This window comes from Tursiops truncatus, chromosome 10, assembly GCF_011762595.2.
Source record: "Tursiops truncatus isolate mTurTru1 chromosome 10, mTurTru1.mat.Y, whole genome shotgun sequence".
Classification (NCBI taxonomy): Eukaryota; Metazoa; Chordata; class Mammalia; order Artiodactyla; family Delphinidae; genus Tursiops; species Tursiops truncatus.
The window spans coordinates 99,316,306-99,329,349 of NC_047043.1; the positions used below are offsets into that span (position 1 = coordinate 99,316,306).

At 50.6% G+C, this 13,044-nt stretch overlaps 1 protein-coding gene across 1 annotated transcript in view; it reads left to right on the forward strand.

Annotated features, from left to right (window-relative positions):
* Positions 1-13,044, forward strand: part of GRIP2 (glutamate receptor interacting protein 2) — a 93,433-nt gene that overhangs the window by 65,874 nt on the left and 14,515 nt on the right. The window contains exons 17-21 of the mRNA XM_033865493.2: positions 5,409-5,553; positions 7,700-7,839; positions 8,470-8,649; positions 9,648-9,822; positions 11,420-11,525. Coding sequence (XP_033721384.2) covers positions 5,409-5,553; positions 7,700-7,839; positions 8,470-8,649; positions 9,648-9,822; positions 11,420-11,525 — 746 coding nt within the window. The remainder of the gene's footprint in view (positions 1-5,408; positions 5,554-7,699; positions 7,840-8,469; positions 8,650-9,647; positions 9,823-11,419; positions 11,526-13,044) is intronic.

A 13,044-nucleotide genomic window follows, 5' to 3' on the forward strand; every position in this document is an offset into this window, starting at 1 on the left:
CTGAGGGAATGGGTGAATTAATGCCTAAGGGAATGGGTGCATTAATGGCAGAGGGAATGGGTCTATTAATGGCATGAATGAATGGGTGAACTAATGGCTGACAGTTGGATATAACAATTTCATGAGGGAATAGGTGAGTTAATGGCTGAGGGAATAGGTGAGTTAATGCCTGAGGGAATGGCTGAATTAATGGCTGGCGGAATGGCTGAATTAATGGCTGAGGTAATGGTGTTTTAGTGGTGGAGTAAATGGAATCATTAATGGCTGGGGAAATGGGTATATTGGTGGCTGTGGGAATGAGTGAATTAATGGCTGAGGGAAGGGGTGAATTAATGGGTGTATTAATGGCTGAGGGAATAGATGAATTGATGGCTTAGGGAATCATTAATAGCATGGGGGAATTGGTGACCCATTAGGGAATGGTTCATTAATGGCACGAGAGAATGGGTGAACTAATGGCTGAGGCAATGGATGTATTGGGATGAGGAACTTGGTGTATTAATGGCTGAGGGAATAGGTGAATTAATCGTTTAGGGAACAGGTTAAAAAGCTCAGAAATAAACCCACGCACCTATGGTCAATTATCTACAACAAAAGAGGCAAGACTATAAAATGGAGGAAAGACAATCTCTTCAATAAATGATGCTGGAAACACTGGACTGCTACATGTGCAAAAATGGAATTAGAACATTCTTTAACACCACACACAAGAATAACTCAAAATGGATTAAAGACCTAAATGTAAGACCAGATACCATAAAACTCTTCGAGGAAAACATAGGTGGAACACTCTGACATAAATTGCAGCAATATCTTTTTCGATCCATCTCCCAGAGTAATGGAAGTAAAAACAAAAACAAATGGGACTACTTAAACTGAAAAGCTTTTGCACAGCAAAGGAAACCATAAACAGAACAAAAAGACAACCCAGAGAATGGGAGAAAATATTTGCTAACGATGCGACTGACAAAGGATTAATCTCTAAAATTTACAAACAGCTCATGTAGCTCAATATCAAAAAAACAAGCAACCCAATCAAAAAATGGGCGGAAGACCTAAAGAGACATTTCTCCAAAGAAGACATACAGATGGCCAACAGGCACATGAAAAGATGCTCGAGGTCGCTAATTATTAGAGAAATGCAAATCAAAACTACAGTGAGGTATCACCTCAGACCAGTCAGAATGGCCATCACCAAAATATCTGCAAACAGTAAATGGTGGAGAGGGTGTGGAGAAAAGGGAACACTGCTACACTGTTGGTGGGAATGTAAATTGGTGCATCCACTATGGAGAACAGTATGGAGGTTCCTTAAAAAAACTAAAAATAGGGCTTCCCTGGTGGCGCAGTGGTTGAGAGTACGCCTGACGATGTAGGGGATATGGGTTCGCGCCCCGGTCAGGGAAGATCCCACATGCCGCGGAGCGGCTAGGCCTGTGAGCCATGGCCGCTGAGCCTGCGCGTCCGGAGCCTGTGCTCCGCAACGGGAGAGGCCACAACAGTGAGAGGCCCGCGTACCGCAAAAAAAAAAAAAAAAAAAACCCTAAAAATAGAGCTACCATATGATCCAGCAATTCCACTCTTTGGCATACATCCAGTGAAAAACATGGTTCGAAAGGATACATACACCCCAGTGTTCATTGTAGCACTGTTTACAATAGCCAAGACATGGAAGCAACCTAAATGTCCATCAGCAGAAGAATGGTTAAAGAAGATGTACATATATACAATGGAATATTTCTCAGCTATTAAAAAGAATGACATAAAGCCACTTGCAGCAACATGGATGGACCTGGAGAGTATTATACTAAGTGAAGTAAGTCAGGCAGAGAAAAACAAATATCATATGATATTGCTTATATGCAGAATACAAAAAAAGATACAAATAAACTTATTTACAAAACAGAAATGGACTGACAGACTTAAGAGGACGAAATTATGGTTACCAAGGGGGATGGTGGGCAGGAAGGGATAGATTGGGAGTTTGGGATTGACATGTACACACTGCTATATTTAAAATAAAGTGCCTTTCCCGGCTTCCCTGGTGGCACAGTGGCTAAGAATCCGCCTGCCAATTCAGGGGACACGGGTTCGAACCCTGGTCCGGGAAGATCCCACATGCTGCAGAGCAACTAAGCCTGTGTGCCACAACTACTGAGCCTGAGCTCTAGAGCCCACGAGCCACAACTACTGAGTCTGCGTGCCACAACTACTGTAGCCCACACGCCTAGAGTCTGTGCTCTGCAACAAGAGAAGCCGCTGCAGTGAGAAGCCCGTGCACTGCAACAAAGAGTAGCCCCCGCTCACCACAACTAGAAAAAGCCCACACGCAGCAGTGAAGACCCAATGCAGCCAAAAATAAATTAAATAAATTTTTTAAAAGTGCCTTTCCATGGAAAAAAAATAGAAGTGAATATTAGATTATTTCTATTTGACAAGGGAATATTACTGTTGAGATTTTCAAAAGTGATGTGTTTGGAAATGTTCTTGTTTCTCCCAGTATATGTAATTGGTAGATATACCTATTTACTGCTCTGAAAGGCAAGCCATTCTGTCTGACCAGATATTTTCTAAGTTATTAGTGAAAATAAGACATATTTAGGTAGGGGCACTAATGAGGCTGTTAGGCAGGGCTGGACCCAGCAGTTTTCTTGTGTTACTCTGCTGATTTGTGTTTGTTTGGTTAGGTGTCTTCTCACTGCTGTTTCTGGCTCTGTATCCCAGGGGACAGTTGCTTTTTTGTCTCTGTAAGAGCAGGAACAATGGATATCAGTAGATATTCAATGCAGCTTTGATAAATCTGATCCTTAGAAACTTTAAAAACAAAAAACCTCAATTTTACCCCAATAATGACATAACTTGACATTTTCACCTAATGTAAGAGCTCCCAGATTACATATATTCTAGAAAGGCAAGAGTCTTCTATTTCAGAGCACAGAATCTAGAGCCAGATTGCTTGTAACTGCACCATTTACTAAGTTGTCACTGTGAACAACTTACCTCAGTGTTTCAGTTTCTTCATCTGCAAAATGAAGGTTAAAATAACACCTGTATCTAAAGTTGTTATGAGAGTAATGTGAGTTTAATAAAAGTAAAGTGCTTTGGAAAAAAATCATTGAGAGAATGGGTGTTTTAGTGGCTGAGGGAATGTGACTTAATGGCTGAGGGAAAGCCTGAAATAATGGCTGACAGAATGTTTGAAATACTGGCTGAGGGAATGAGTGAATTAATGGCTGGGGGAAAGGGTGAATTAATAGCTGAGGGAATCGATGAATTAAAAATGCTGAGTGAATGGGTGTATTAATGGCATGAAGGAAAGGGTGAACTAAAGGCTGAGGGAATGGTGAATTAATGGCTGAGGAAATAGGTGAATTGTTGGCTGGGGGAATGGCTGAATAAAGGCCGAGGGAATGGGTGAAATGATGGCATGAGGCAATGTGTGTATTAATGACTGAGGGAATGGGTGAATTAATGGCTGGGGAATGGGTGAATTAATGGCTGGGGAATGGGTGAATTAATGGCTGAGGGAAGAGGTGAATTAATGACTAGGAGAGGTGTGAATTAATGGCATGAGGAAATGGGTGTATTAACGGCATGAGGGAATGGATATATTAAAGGAAAAGGGAATGGGTGTGTTAATGGCTGCAGGAGTAGGTGAATTAATGCCTGATTAAATGGGTGAATTAATGGCTGAAGTAACTGGTGAAATAATGGAGTGGATTAATTACGGCTGAGGGAATGGGTATGTTAATGGCAGAGGGAATGGTCTGTTAATGGCATGAATGAATGAATGGGTCAACTAATTGGTGAGGGAATGGGTGTTAATGTCGTGAGGGAGTTGTATTAATGGCTGAGGGAATTAGTGGCTGAGGGAAGAGGTGAATTAATTGCAGAGTGAATGACTGAATGAATGGCTGAGGGAATGGATGAACTATGACTGAGGGAATGGGACTATTAATGGCATGAATGAATGTGTGAACTAATCCGCTGAGGGAATGGGTGTATTAATGCCATGAGGGAATTAGTGTATTATGCCTGGTTGATGGGTGAATTAATGGCTGACGAAATGAGTAAATTAATGGCTGGGGGAATGGGGGAATTAATGGGTGATGGAATGGGTGAATTGACGGCTGAGAGAATGGAGAATCAATAACTGAGGGAATGGATGAATTAATGGCTGAGGGAATTGGTGTATTAAATCCATGAAGGAATGGGTGAATTAATGGCTGTGGTAATGGGTATGATAGTGCCTTTGGGATTGGATGCGTTACTACCATGAGTGAATGGGTGAACTAATGATTGAGGGAATGGGTGAATTAATGGCTTAGGGAACAGATGTATTAGTTGCCGAGGGAATGGTTGTATTAATGGCCTGATGGAATGGGTGTATTGATGCCTGTAGGAATGGATGAATTAATGGCTGAGGGAAGGGGTGAATTAATGGCTATGCAGTATGTGTATTAGAGCTGAGGGAAATGGGTGAATTAACAGTATGAGGAATTGGGTGTATTAATGGCTGAGGAAATAGGTGAATTAATGGGAGAGAGTGTGTGAAGTAATGGATGTGGAAATGTGTGTATTAATAGGTGAGTGAATGAGTGAATCAATGGCATGAGGGAATGAGTGTGTTAATAGCTGAGGGATTAGGTGATTTAATGGCTGAGGGAGTGCATGTATTAATGGCATGCGGGAATGGGTCAATTACTGGATGAGGGAATGGGTGTATTAATGGCTAATAAAATGGGTGAATTATTGGCTGAGGGAATGGGTGAACTAATGGCTAAGGGAATGGGTGTATTCATGGCATGAGGGAATGTGTATATTAATGGCTGAGGGAATGTGGGTATCCAACACATATTGTTGGATGAGGGAATCAGTGATTTAATGTAAGAGGAAATGGAGGCTTAATGGTGAAGAAATAGGTGAAGTAATGGCTGAGAAAATGTGTGTATTAAGGCTAAGGGAATGGGTGTATTAATGGCATGAAGGAAAGAGTGAACTATTGGCTGAGGGAATGGATTTGTTAGTGGCTTAGGAAATGAATGAATTAATGGGTGACGGAATGGGTGTATTATTGGCATAATGAAATGGGTGAACTAATAGCTCAGGCAATGGGTGTGTTACTGGCAGAGGGATATAGGTGAATTAATGGCTGAGGGAATGGCTGAATTAAATCTGAGAGAATGGTTGAACTAATGGCTGAGGGAATGGGTGTATTAGTGGCCTAGGGAATCGGTGTATTAGTGGCTGCGTAAATCAGTGAATTAATGTCTGAGGGAGTGGGTGAATTAATGGATGAGTATGATGAGTGTAAGTGCATTAAAGCTTGGCGGGGCTCTGGGAGTGCCCATTCCTACGGCCTACCCCTGATGGGTGTCCCCCAGCCCTGATGTTTACCCCCCCTGCAGATGAACAGGAGACCACAGGTGCCATCAGCTACACGGTGGAGTTGAAACGCTACGGGGGCCCCCTGGGCATCACCATCTCAGGCACAGAGGAGCCTTTCGATCCCATTGTCATCTCAGGACTCACCAAGCGTGGCTTGGCTGAGAGGTGAGCCGGGGCTCTGTGGGGACACACAGGTGAGCCCAGGGACCCCATGGGGCAGGAGCTGGGCTTTGGGATCAGCCAAACTGGATCTTACCTTTGTTCCAACATCGATGGCCTGGGTGACCTAGGGCCTGTCCCATCCCTTTCTGCGCCTCAGTTCCTCAGATGCGGGCCAGCCCCTGGCAGACCTCCTGACTTCAGGTAACTGCTGGATAAATGTATGCTCATCCCTCTGCTCCCCCAAACCTGGAGATCACCCCATTTCTGGAAAGTCAGCATGTGAGTCATTCTGGAGCACCTGCTATGTGCCTTCATAGTACAGGGGCCATGTCCCTGGTACCTGGGTCCCAGCGCAGCCTGGCACCTCTCTTGAGGCATTGGGGCAGGGGTCCCTGCTATCCTCTCCCCTACAAAGTTTCCCTGAAATTGTGGCAGAAGGGAGAGATGTGAGAAGAGGGGTGTCCAGGCTGTCCAGTTTGGAGGGGGAAGCAGGTGGATCTGGGCCCAGAAGTGGAACTGGTCCCCACGAGGGTCACAGGGAGGCAACCCCAGTGTGGGTGAGACAGCCTTTCTCTGGACAGCTTTGCAGTGAGCTCCAGGCACTGAGAAGAGCTTTCTGTAAAAGGGAAGCCTCGCCCAGCCTGGCAGGCAGAATGGCCCCTTGGAGGAGGACACAGCACAAGGGGCGAAACCATGGTGGGGTGGTGCAGGAGGATGGGAGGGATTCTGGGGCTGAGGCGTCAACCTGTTGGCGTCTGTGCTCCTGGATCGCCCCCTGCTGGGTGTCCAGCAGACTGCAGAGGCCAGTGGGACCGGTTCTGACCTCAACTGTCTTCATCCACTCTGGCATTTTCTGAGTACCTACTGTGCGCCAGCCCTTCAGGGCACAGTAGACAACCTGTCTGCCTTTGCCTGGCCGATCCAGGTCAGCGCTGTCTAACTGAAGTATAATGTGAGCCACAAATTTATTTATAAACTTTTTAGCAGCCACATTAGAAAAGTAAAAAGAAATTTTTTAGATCTTAAATATGTACTTATTTCAACATGTAATCAATATAAAAATAATTAACAAAGTATTTTACATTCTTCTTTCATATTATGTCTTCAGAATCTGGTGTGTATTTTACACGTCCAGCATGTCTCCGTTCAGGCCAGCCACAATTCAGAAGCCCAATAGCCACATGTGTCTGGTGGCCATCGTACTGGATGGCACAGCTCTGGCCTTCCCCCCAAATCCACCATATTCTGACTCAGTCACTCCCCTAGGCCCTCAGGGAGCTTGCTGGGCAATGCTGGGCGTGGAGGGGCTTGACCCTCCGTGAGCTCCCACCTGGGGGCAAAATCTACATTTAGAGTTTAAGACCCCCCACTCCAGTCCACTGCTTCCTTCTCCCCCACCCAGGTCAGGTGCATTCTCAGCACCTGCTGCAACCACCCCTCCCCACCCTCAGCCCTGGCTGCTTCTCAGAATTATCTTCCCTGGCCCTGCTCCCAGAGTTACGATTTCATTGGTCAGGGGGAGGGGCCAGGCATCTGCACTTTTTAAAAAGCTCCTTAGGTAATTCTAATAGTATCCAGGTAGAAAACCATTGGGCTAGTACACTGCTACTGCTTGGCCTTTTCATCCCCCCGCCCATAGCCCTCTCTGAAGTCAGCTGGACCCTGGGGCTTAGGCTTATTCTCTAGGTGGGGAAACAGACCCAAGGAGAGGGAAAGGCTACACATGGATTTCAGCTGGAGGGAAACGTGAATTCATTCCACCCATCCATCCTTCAATTATAATTTGATAAAATACGTATTATCACCCTTACTTTACAGATGAAAGAACTGAGACTCAGGAAAGTTAAAGAACTGGCCTAAGACCACATAGTAGTTGTCAGCTAGTATGTGGCATTCAAACCATCCTCAAAACTCATGCTGGACACTGGTTCCAGAACCTAACTTTTACACTTGAGCAGGAAAATCCCCTCCCAGATGCTAGACTTCATACTTCTGTTAATACAATCACACTTGCTTTCCCCCCCACCCAGGGTGGGTTTAACTGGGGTCAGCCAGGCTTGTGCTTTGGGGTTCCTGAGTTCCCCCAGGGCAGACCCCCACTTCAAGGCCCTGTCTAACTCCCATCCTCTACCCTGTGCCCCCTCTCCAGGACTGGCGCTATCCACGTTGGGGACCGTATCCTGGCCATCAACAGTGTTAGCCTCAAGGGCCGGCCACTGAGTGAGGCCATCCACCTCTTGCAGGTGGCCGGTGAGACCGTCACCCTGAAGATCAAGAAGCAGCTAGACCGTGAGCCTCACCCCACACCTGGGCGCCGTCCAGCCCATTTAGGAAGAGAGATCCCTCAGCCTCTGTGCCAAGCTTTTGTGAGGCCCAACCTCACTGAATTGTTGCTCACCCCGTGGAGGTGGGAGGGTACCTGGGGCAGTGGAGACAGAGGAGACAAGGCTCAGAGTGATGGGAGCAATGGGCCTGGGGTCATCCAGCCAGTGTGGGGCCCTCTGGGCCTGAACCATGCTCTTCATCACCTCCTGCCTCTTGAGGTGCCTGCTTGTTTTGCCTGTGGCCATCACTCTTACATTCCTCAGGTTCCCCTGAATCTGTCTCCCATGCTTTGGTAGGGAGTGGATGGAGCCTGAGCTTTAAAGCCTTCCTTCTAATCTGGGCTCCACTGTTGCTCACCGTGTGACCTTGGGCATGCTGTGCAGCCTTTCTGAGCCTCAGTTTTCACATCTCTGAAACGGGTTTGCCTATTGGCGTGCCTCCCATCTCACCTGTCAGCTTGCCCAGCAGGAGGCTCAGGGAGCCCAGGGCCTGTGAGTTCCCAAACCAGGGCGAAGTGGGGAAACTGAGGCTGGTTGAGCACCTTTGTCTCCAAGGTCAGAAGCCAGTGGCAGTGACACCCGCTTTTCCTCCCAGGCCCCCTCCTACCCCGCAAATCGGGCAGCCTCAGCGAAGCCAGCGATGCGGATGAGGACCCGCCAGAGGCGCTGAAAGGCGGCCTGCTGGCAGCCCGATCCTCGTCCACTGTGCCCAGTGTGGACAGCGCAGTGGAGTCCTGGGGCAGCTTGGCCACTGAGGGTGGCTTTGGGGGCCCAGGTAACACCTCGGGCCCCTGGACAAGCACCGTGTTCTCCGTGGGCCCTTGTAGGGGCTGTTCCCTCCGCCTAACCCTTCTTGCTCCCCTTCTGCTGGCCTCATCCTTTAGGGACACTTCCTGAAGGCAGACCTGATTGGGCCCCATTAGCCATTCTGAGGGCCGCTCACTCCTGAGAGTGTGGACTGCAGGCCTTCCTGGGCTTTGATCGGCAGCCACAGCACTGCAGCTGCCCATTCAGATCCCCCCACGAGGCCTGGGACCAAGTGGTCTTACTTCTGCCTCCTTCGTTCCCAGCCCGATGGCCAGCACACAGCAAGTGCTCAGTGTTGATTGCATCCCGTTGAAGGCGGGAAGGCAGAAAGCCCCTCGCACCCCATCCTATGAGACCCTCTTGGGTGGACACCCCCAGGGCTCCCCCTGGGGGAGCTCCCCTGCCCATGCGTGTTGAGACCCATGGGTGCCCTTGGGGGGCATCTGAATCTGGTGGCTGGCCTTCTGGCCTCTGGGACCCAGAACCACAGGGACTCCCCAAGGCCCAGCTCAGGGAGTAGTGGAGTGAGGCCTCTAGGTAGCCTCAGGTGGCCCTCACTCACTGGATATCTGCCCGATCTCAGTCTCAGCTTCTCCATCTCCAGAAGTGGGTGAGCATCTCTCAGCATCACCCCCTGGGGCAAGACCTTCAGAGCTGGCAGGGAGAAGGGGATGGTTAACACAGTGAACCTCCCTCTCAGGCAGGGATCGGCCAGGCCGAGCCCCGTGGAGCTGGGACAGGATCCTGGAGCCCCAGCATTAAGTCTGCTGTTGATCAGGAGATCAAGGGGGTTCTGGGGTAGGAGTCCGGGTGGCAGGGGTCCTCAGGGGACTCTGGGTAGTCAGGCAGGCCCAGAGAGGGCAAAGACCTCTCCTGGGCCACCCAGCACAGCTAGAGATGGGGCAGGAAGGAGGGCAAGCTAAGGGCACAGAGAGGATATAGGCGCCCGCTCTGTCCACCTGCCAGGTTCCTACACTCCACAGGCGGCAGCCCGGGGCGTGACCCCCCATGAGTGGCGGTGCAGCCGGCTGAGAAGCAGTCCCCCACCCACCGAGCCCCGGAGGACGAGCTACACCCCAGCCCCTGCCAACGAGAGCTTCCCCGAGGAGGAAGAGGAAGACGACTGGGGGCCACCAGCTAGGTCTGTGGTGGGGACTCCACGGGGGACACCGGCTCGCCCTCTTGGCCAGGACGGGCGCGGGGGGCCAGTCCCTGTGCCAAGGCGATGGGGGCGATGGGCAAGTCTTGTCTGGCCTTAGGAGGGCACCTCCTGGGAGAGGAGAGGAAGTGTGGAGCAGAGCCATCTCAGAAGGCTGAGGTGGGGGAAGGGCACGCTGGCCGGAGGGCACAGCAGGGGCAAAGGTGTGAGGCTGGAGAGGCAGCCTGGCCGGCCCTCCCCACACCTGGTGTTCAGCTGTTCCCAGAGACACTGAGGGCTCGGACCCACACCCTCCCGACTCGGCCCAGATGGTCATGGCCTCCTGCAGTGGCCCTCGAGTCATGGTTATGAGCGCCAGCCCTGGGCTGGGGACGTGGTGGTTTCTGTGGTGAATTCAGATGCTCCTGCGGGGAGCACACCCGGTGGAGAAATGCTGGTCCTCGTGCGGCCCCAGCCACCAGCTTCCCACGGCTCTGCTCTGGTCGGGCAGTTCCTTCTGCCTAGAATGCTGTCCCCTCCCCTCTCCTGGCCGATGCCTACTCATCCTTTAGACCTGCCTCTGGGAGGCTTCCCTGATCCTCCCTCCCTCTGCTGGTACCCACAGCTGCTCACGTGAGCCTCCTGGTGGCACTGGTGGTCTACCTGTTAATCACCTGGCTGTCGTGTCTTCTACTTGGCATCCCGAGCTCAGCCAGGCATCCAGTAGCTGCTCACACACGCTCCATGAGGGACCCTCAGATCCTTAAGAACAGAGCCTTCACCTTATTCCCCTCCATAGCCCTGTGCCCAGGAGAGGGCCTGGCTCAAAACGTTTGTAGAACTGACTTGAATGGAGCAGATGGCCTTCAGTCTGTCTTCTCATCTCTGAAACGGGAAGGGAAGGAGGCACCTAATTTGCGTCACTGTCCTGGCCGCTCCCTTTGAGAGGAAAGCCTGCATGCCTTCGTGAGAGAGAGTGCTTTGCACACCAAAGCACACTTGATAACGTCCAGGGCTTTGTAGACGGCAAAGGGCTTTGTAAACGGTGAACGTGAAAACGTGGCTTGTTACCATTCTGATGAGACCCGATTTTAGAGCTGGTAACGGGCCATACCTCCCGTGATGGAAGTTATAGGGTGGCACAGCCCTTTCCCCAGCCCTAATACTCCATCGTCTCCATCCATCTGTGTCCTTGCCAGCTCCAGCTCTGTCCCTGTCACTGTCCTGCAATGCCTTGTGTCTGGGTGGGGCCTGGGGTTGTCCTCTGGGGCTGCACCATGGATCTCCTGTCTGTCTGTCTGTCTGTCCGTCCGTCTGTCTCTCTTCCCAGGCGTCCTGTGTCACCGCTCTCCACCCCGTCTCATCTGCCCCTGTTCTAGCTGGCCATCGACAGTCCTGGTTGCCCCTAACTGCGTCTTCCCCCCATTCCGTGTCACCAACCACCACCCCGGGCCCCCGGCACTGCCACCGAGGACGCCTGCCTTCCTGCCCGCCCACCCAATGGCCCCTTGAGCCCAACGCAGGGCCCCAGGGCCCGGAAGACTCCTCAGGCCCCAGCCCACCCGCCAGGAGCTGACGCTCTCTGGTTCCTACGTTACAGCCCCGCCCCTGGCCCCACCTGCGAGGAGGGCTTCTGGCGCATGTTCGGGGAAGCCCTTGAAGACCTGGAGTCATGCGGTCAGTCGGAGCTGCTGAGGGAGCTGGAGGTACGCCCTGCCCCCCCCCAGGCCCCCGTGGGAGGTGGCACGTTGATGGCATTGTGCTCTTGTGTAACACGTACAAGGGTACTCTCCTGGCACCCTCTGTGTAAAGGTGCCTTCACGTGCATACAGACTGTGGATGGACCCGTGTGCAAGTGTGACTGAGCACCGTGGTGTGGCACATTAATTGGGGTGTGTGCACATGTGAGCACGTTTGGCATAAAACGTGTGTGTGCGCACTGGGAGCATGTGTGTGTGCATGCAGGTGAGCACGCTCATGCATGCACAATGCTGAGTATTGTCAGAACACGTGTGTCAGTGTGCACATTTGGATGCATAAGGGCAGTTTTGGGGTCTGTGTGTGCATGTCGTTAGCATGCCCAGTGGAAGCTTGTGGATGTCAACATCAGTAACAGCATGGGACCTGAGAGGCCGAGAGGTGCGTGCGGCTTTCTGTGAGGTCAGCCTTGCCCACGATGGAAAAGGCTGCCTGGGGAGACCTAGGGAGGATCTCACTGGGTCAATTCTGAAGCTCCTTCATATTCTGAGAGCAGTAATCTACACTCTGTTTATCTGTGCTTTTGCCCTATTTTTGTTCCTAAAATTATTGATTGAGCCTTTTTTTTTCTCTATCAGCCTTGCCAATTACTAGGGTCATCAAGGAACCAAGTTTTGTTTTTGTTAACTATGTCTCATATTTCATTGTTTCCTATCTTACTCTTTTGTATGTCTAGCTTCGATAGTCCCTTCCTTCGACTTTGTCTTTAAATCTTGATACTTTTCCTGGTTTCTTAACTCCTTAGTCTTCAGTCTTTCTTGCTCCCTAACATCGTGCATTTAAAGATAGGAATTTACCTGTAAGCACTTACCTGCCTCCCACAGGGATTAAGTTGTACTTTTATGGTCTATGCAATTCCTAACACTGTCCTCTGGGGCTGCACCATGGATCTCCCCCCCCCCCCCCCCCCCGCCTGTCTCTCCATCTGTCTCTCTTCCCAGGCGTCCTGTGTCACCACTCTCCACCCCATGTCATCTGCCCCTGTTCTAGCTGGCCACTGACAGTCCCGCTTGCCCCTAACTGCGTCTTCCCCCCATTCCGTGGCACCAGCCACTGCCCTGGGGCCCCAGCACTGCCACTGAGGACGTGCTGCAGGGTTAAGCTTCTGCCCTCCCAGCCCCATCCTGTGCACTCTCTCAAATGCAGGGCCTCCGTCCACATCTGTCCATTGCTGGGGTTTTGCTCATGCTGTTTCCTCTTCCTGCCGGGGACTCTCCTTCCTCCCAATTTCTTGCTCATCGTTCAGATCTCGGCTCTAGAAGCTTTCCCGATCCCTCATACTGACCAGTTTCACTAGTTTCACCAGTTTCACCAGTTTCCAGCCTCTCACATTCTGTGTACCTTGGCCTCTGTGACATTTACTGCCATGTGTAATTTCATCTTCTTTATTTTTGTGACTAGCAAGTTAGCAGAGTGGTCAAGACCCTCGACCCTGGAGCCAGACTCTGAGTTCAAATGTTAATCTTT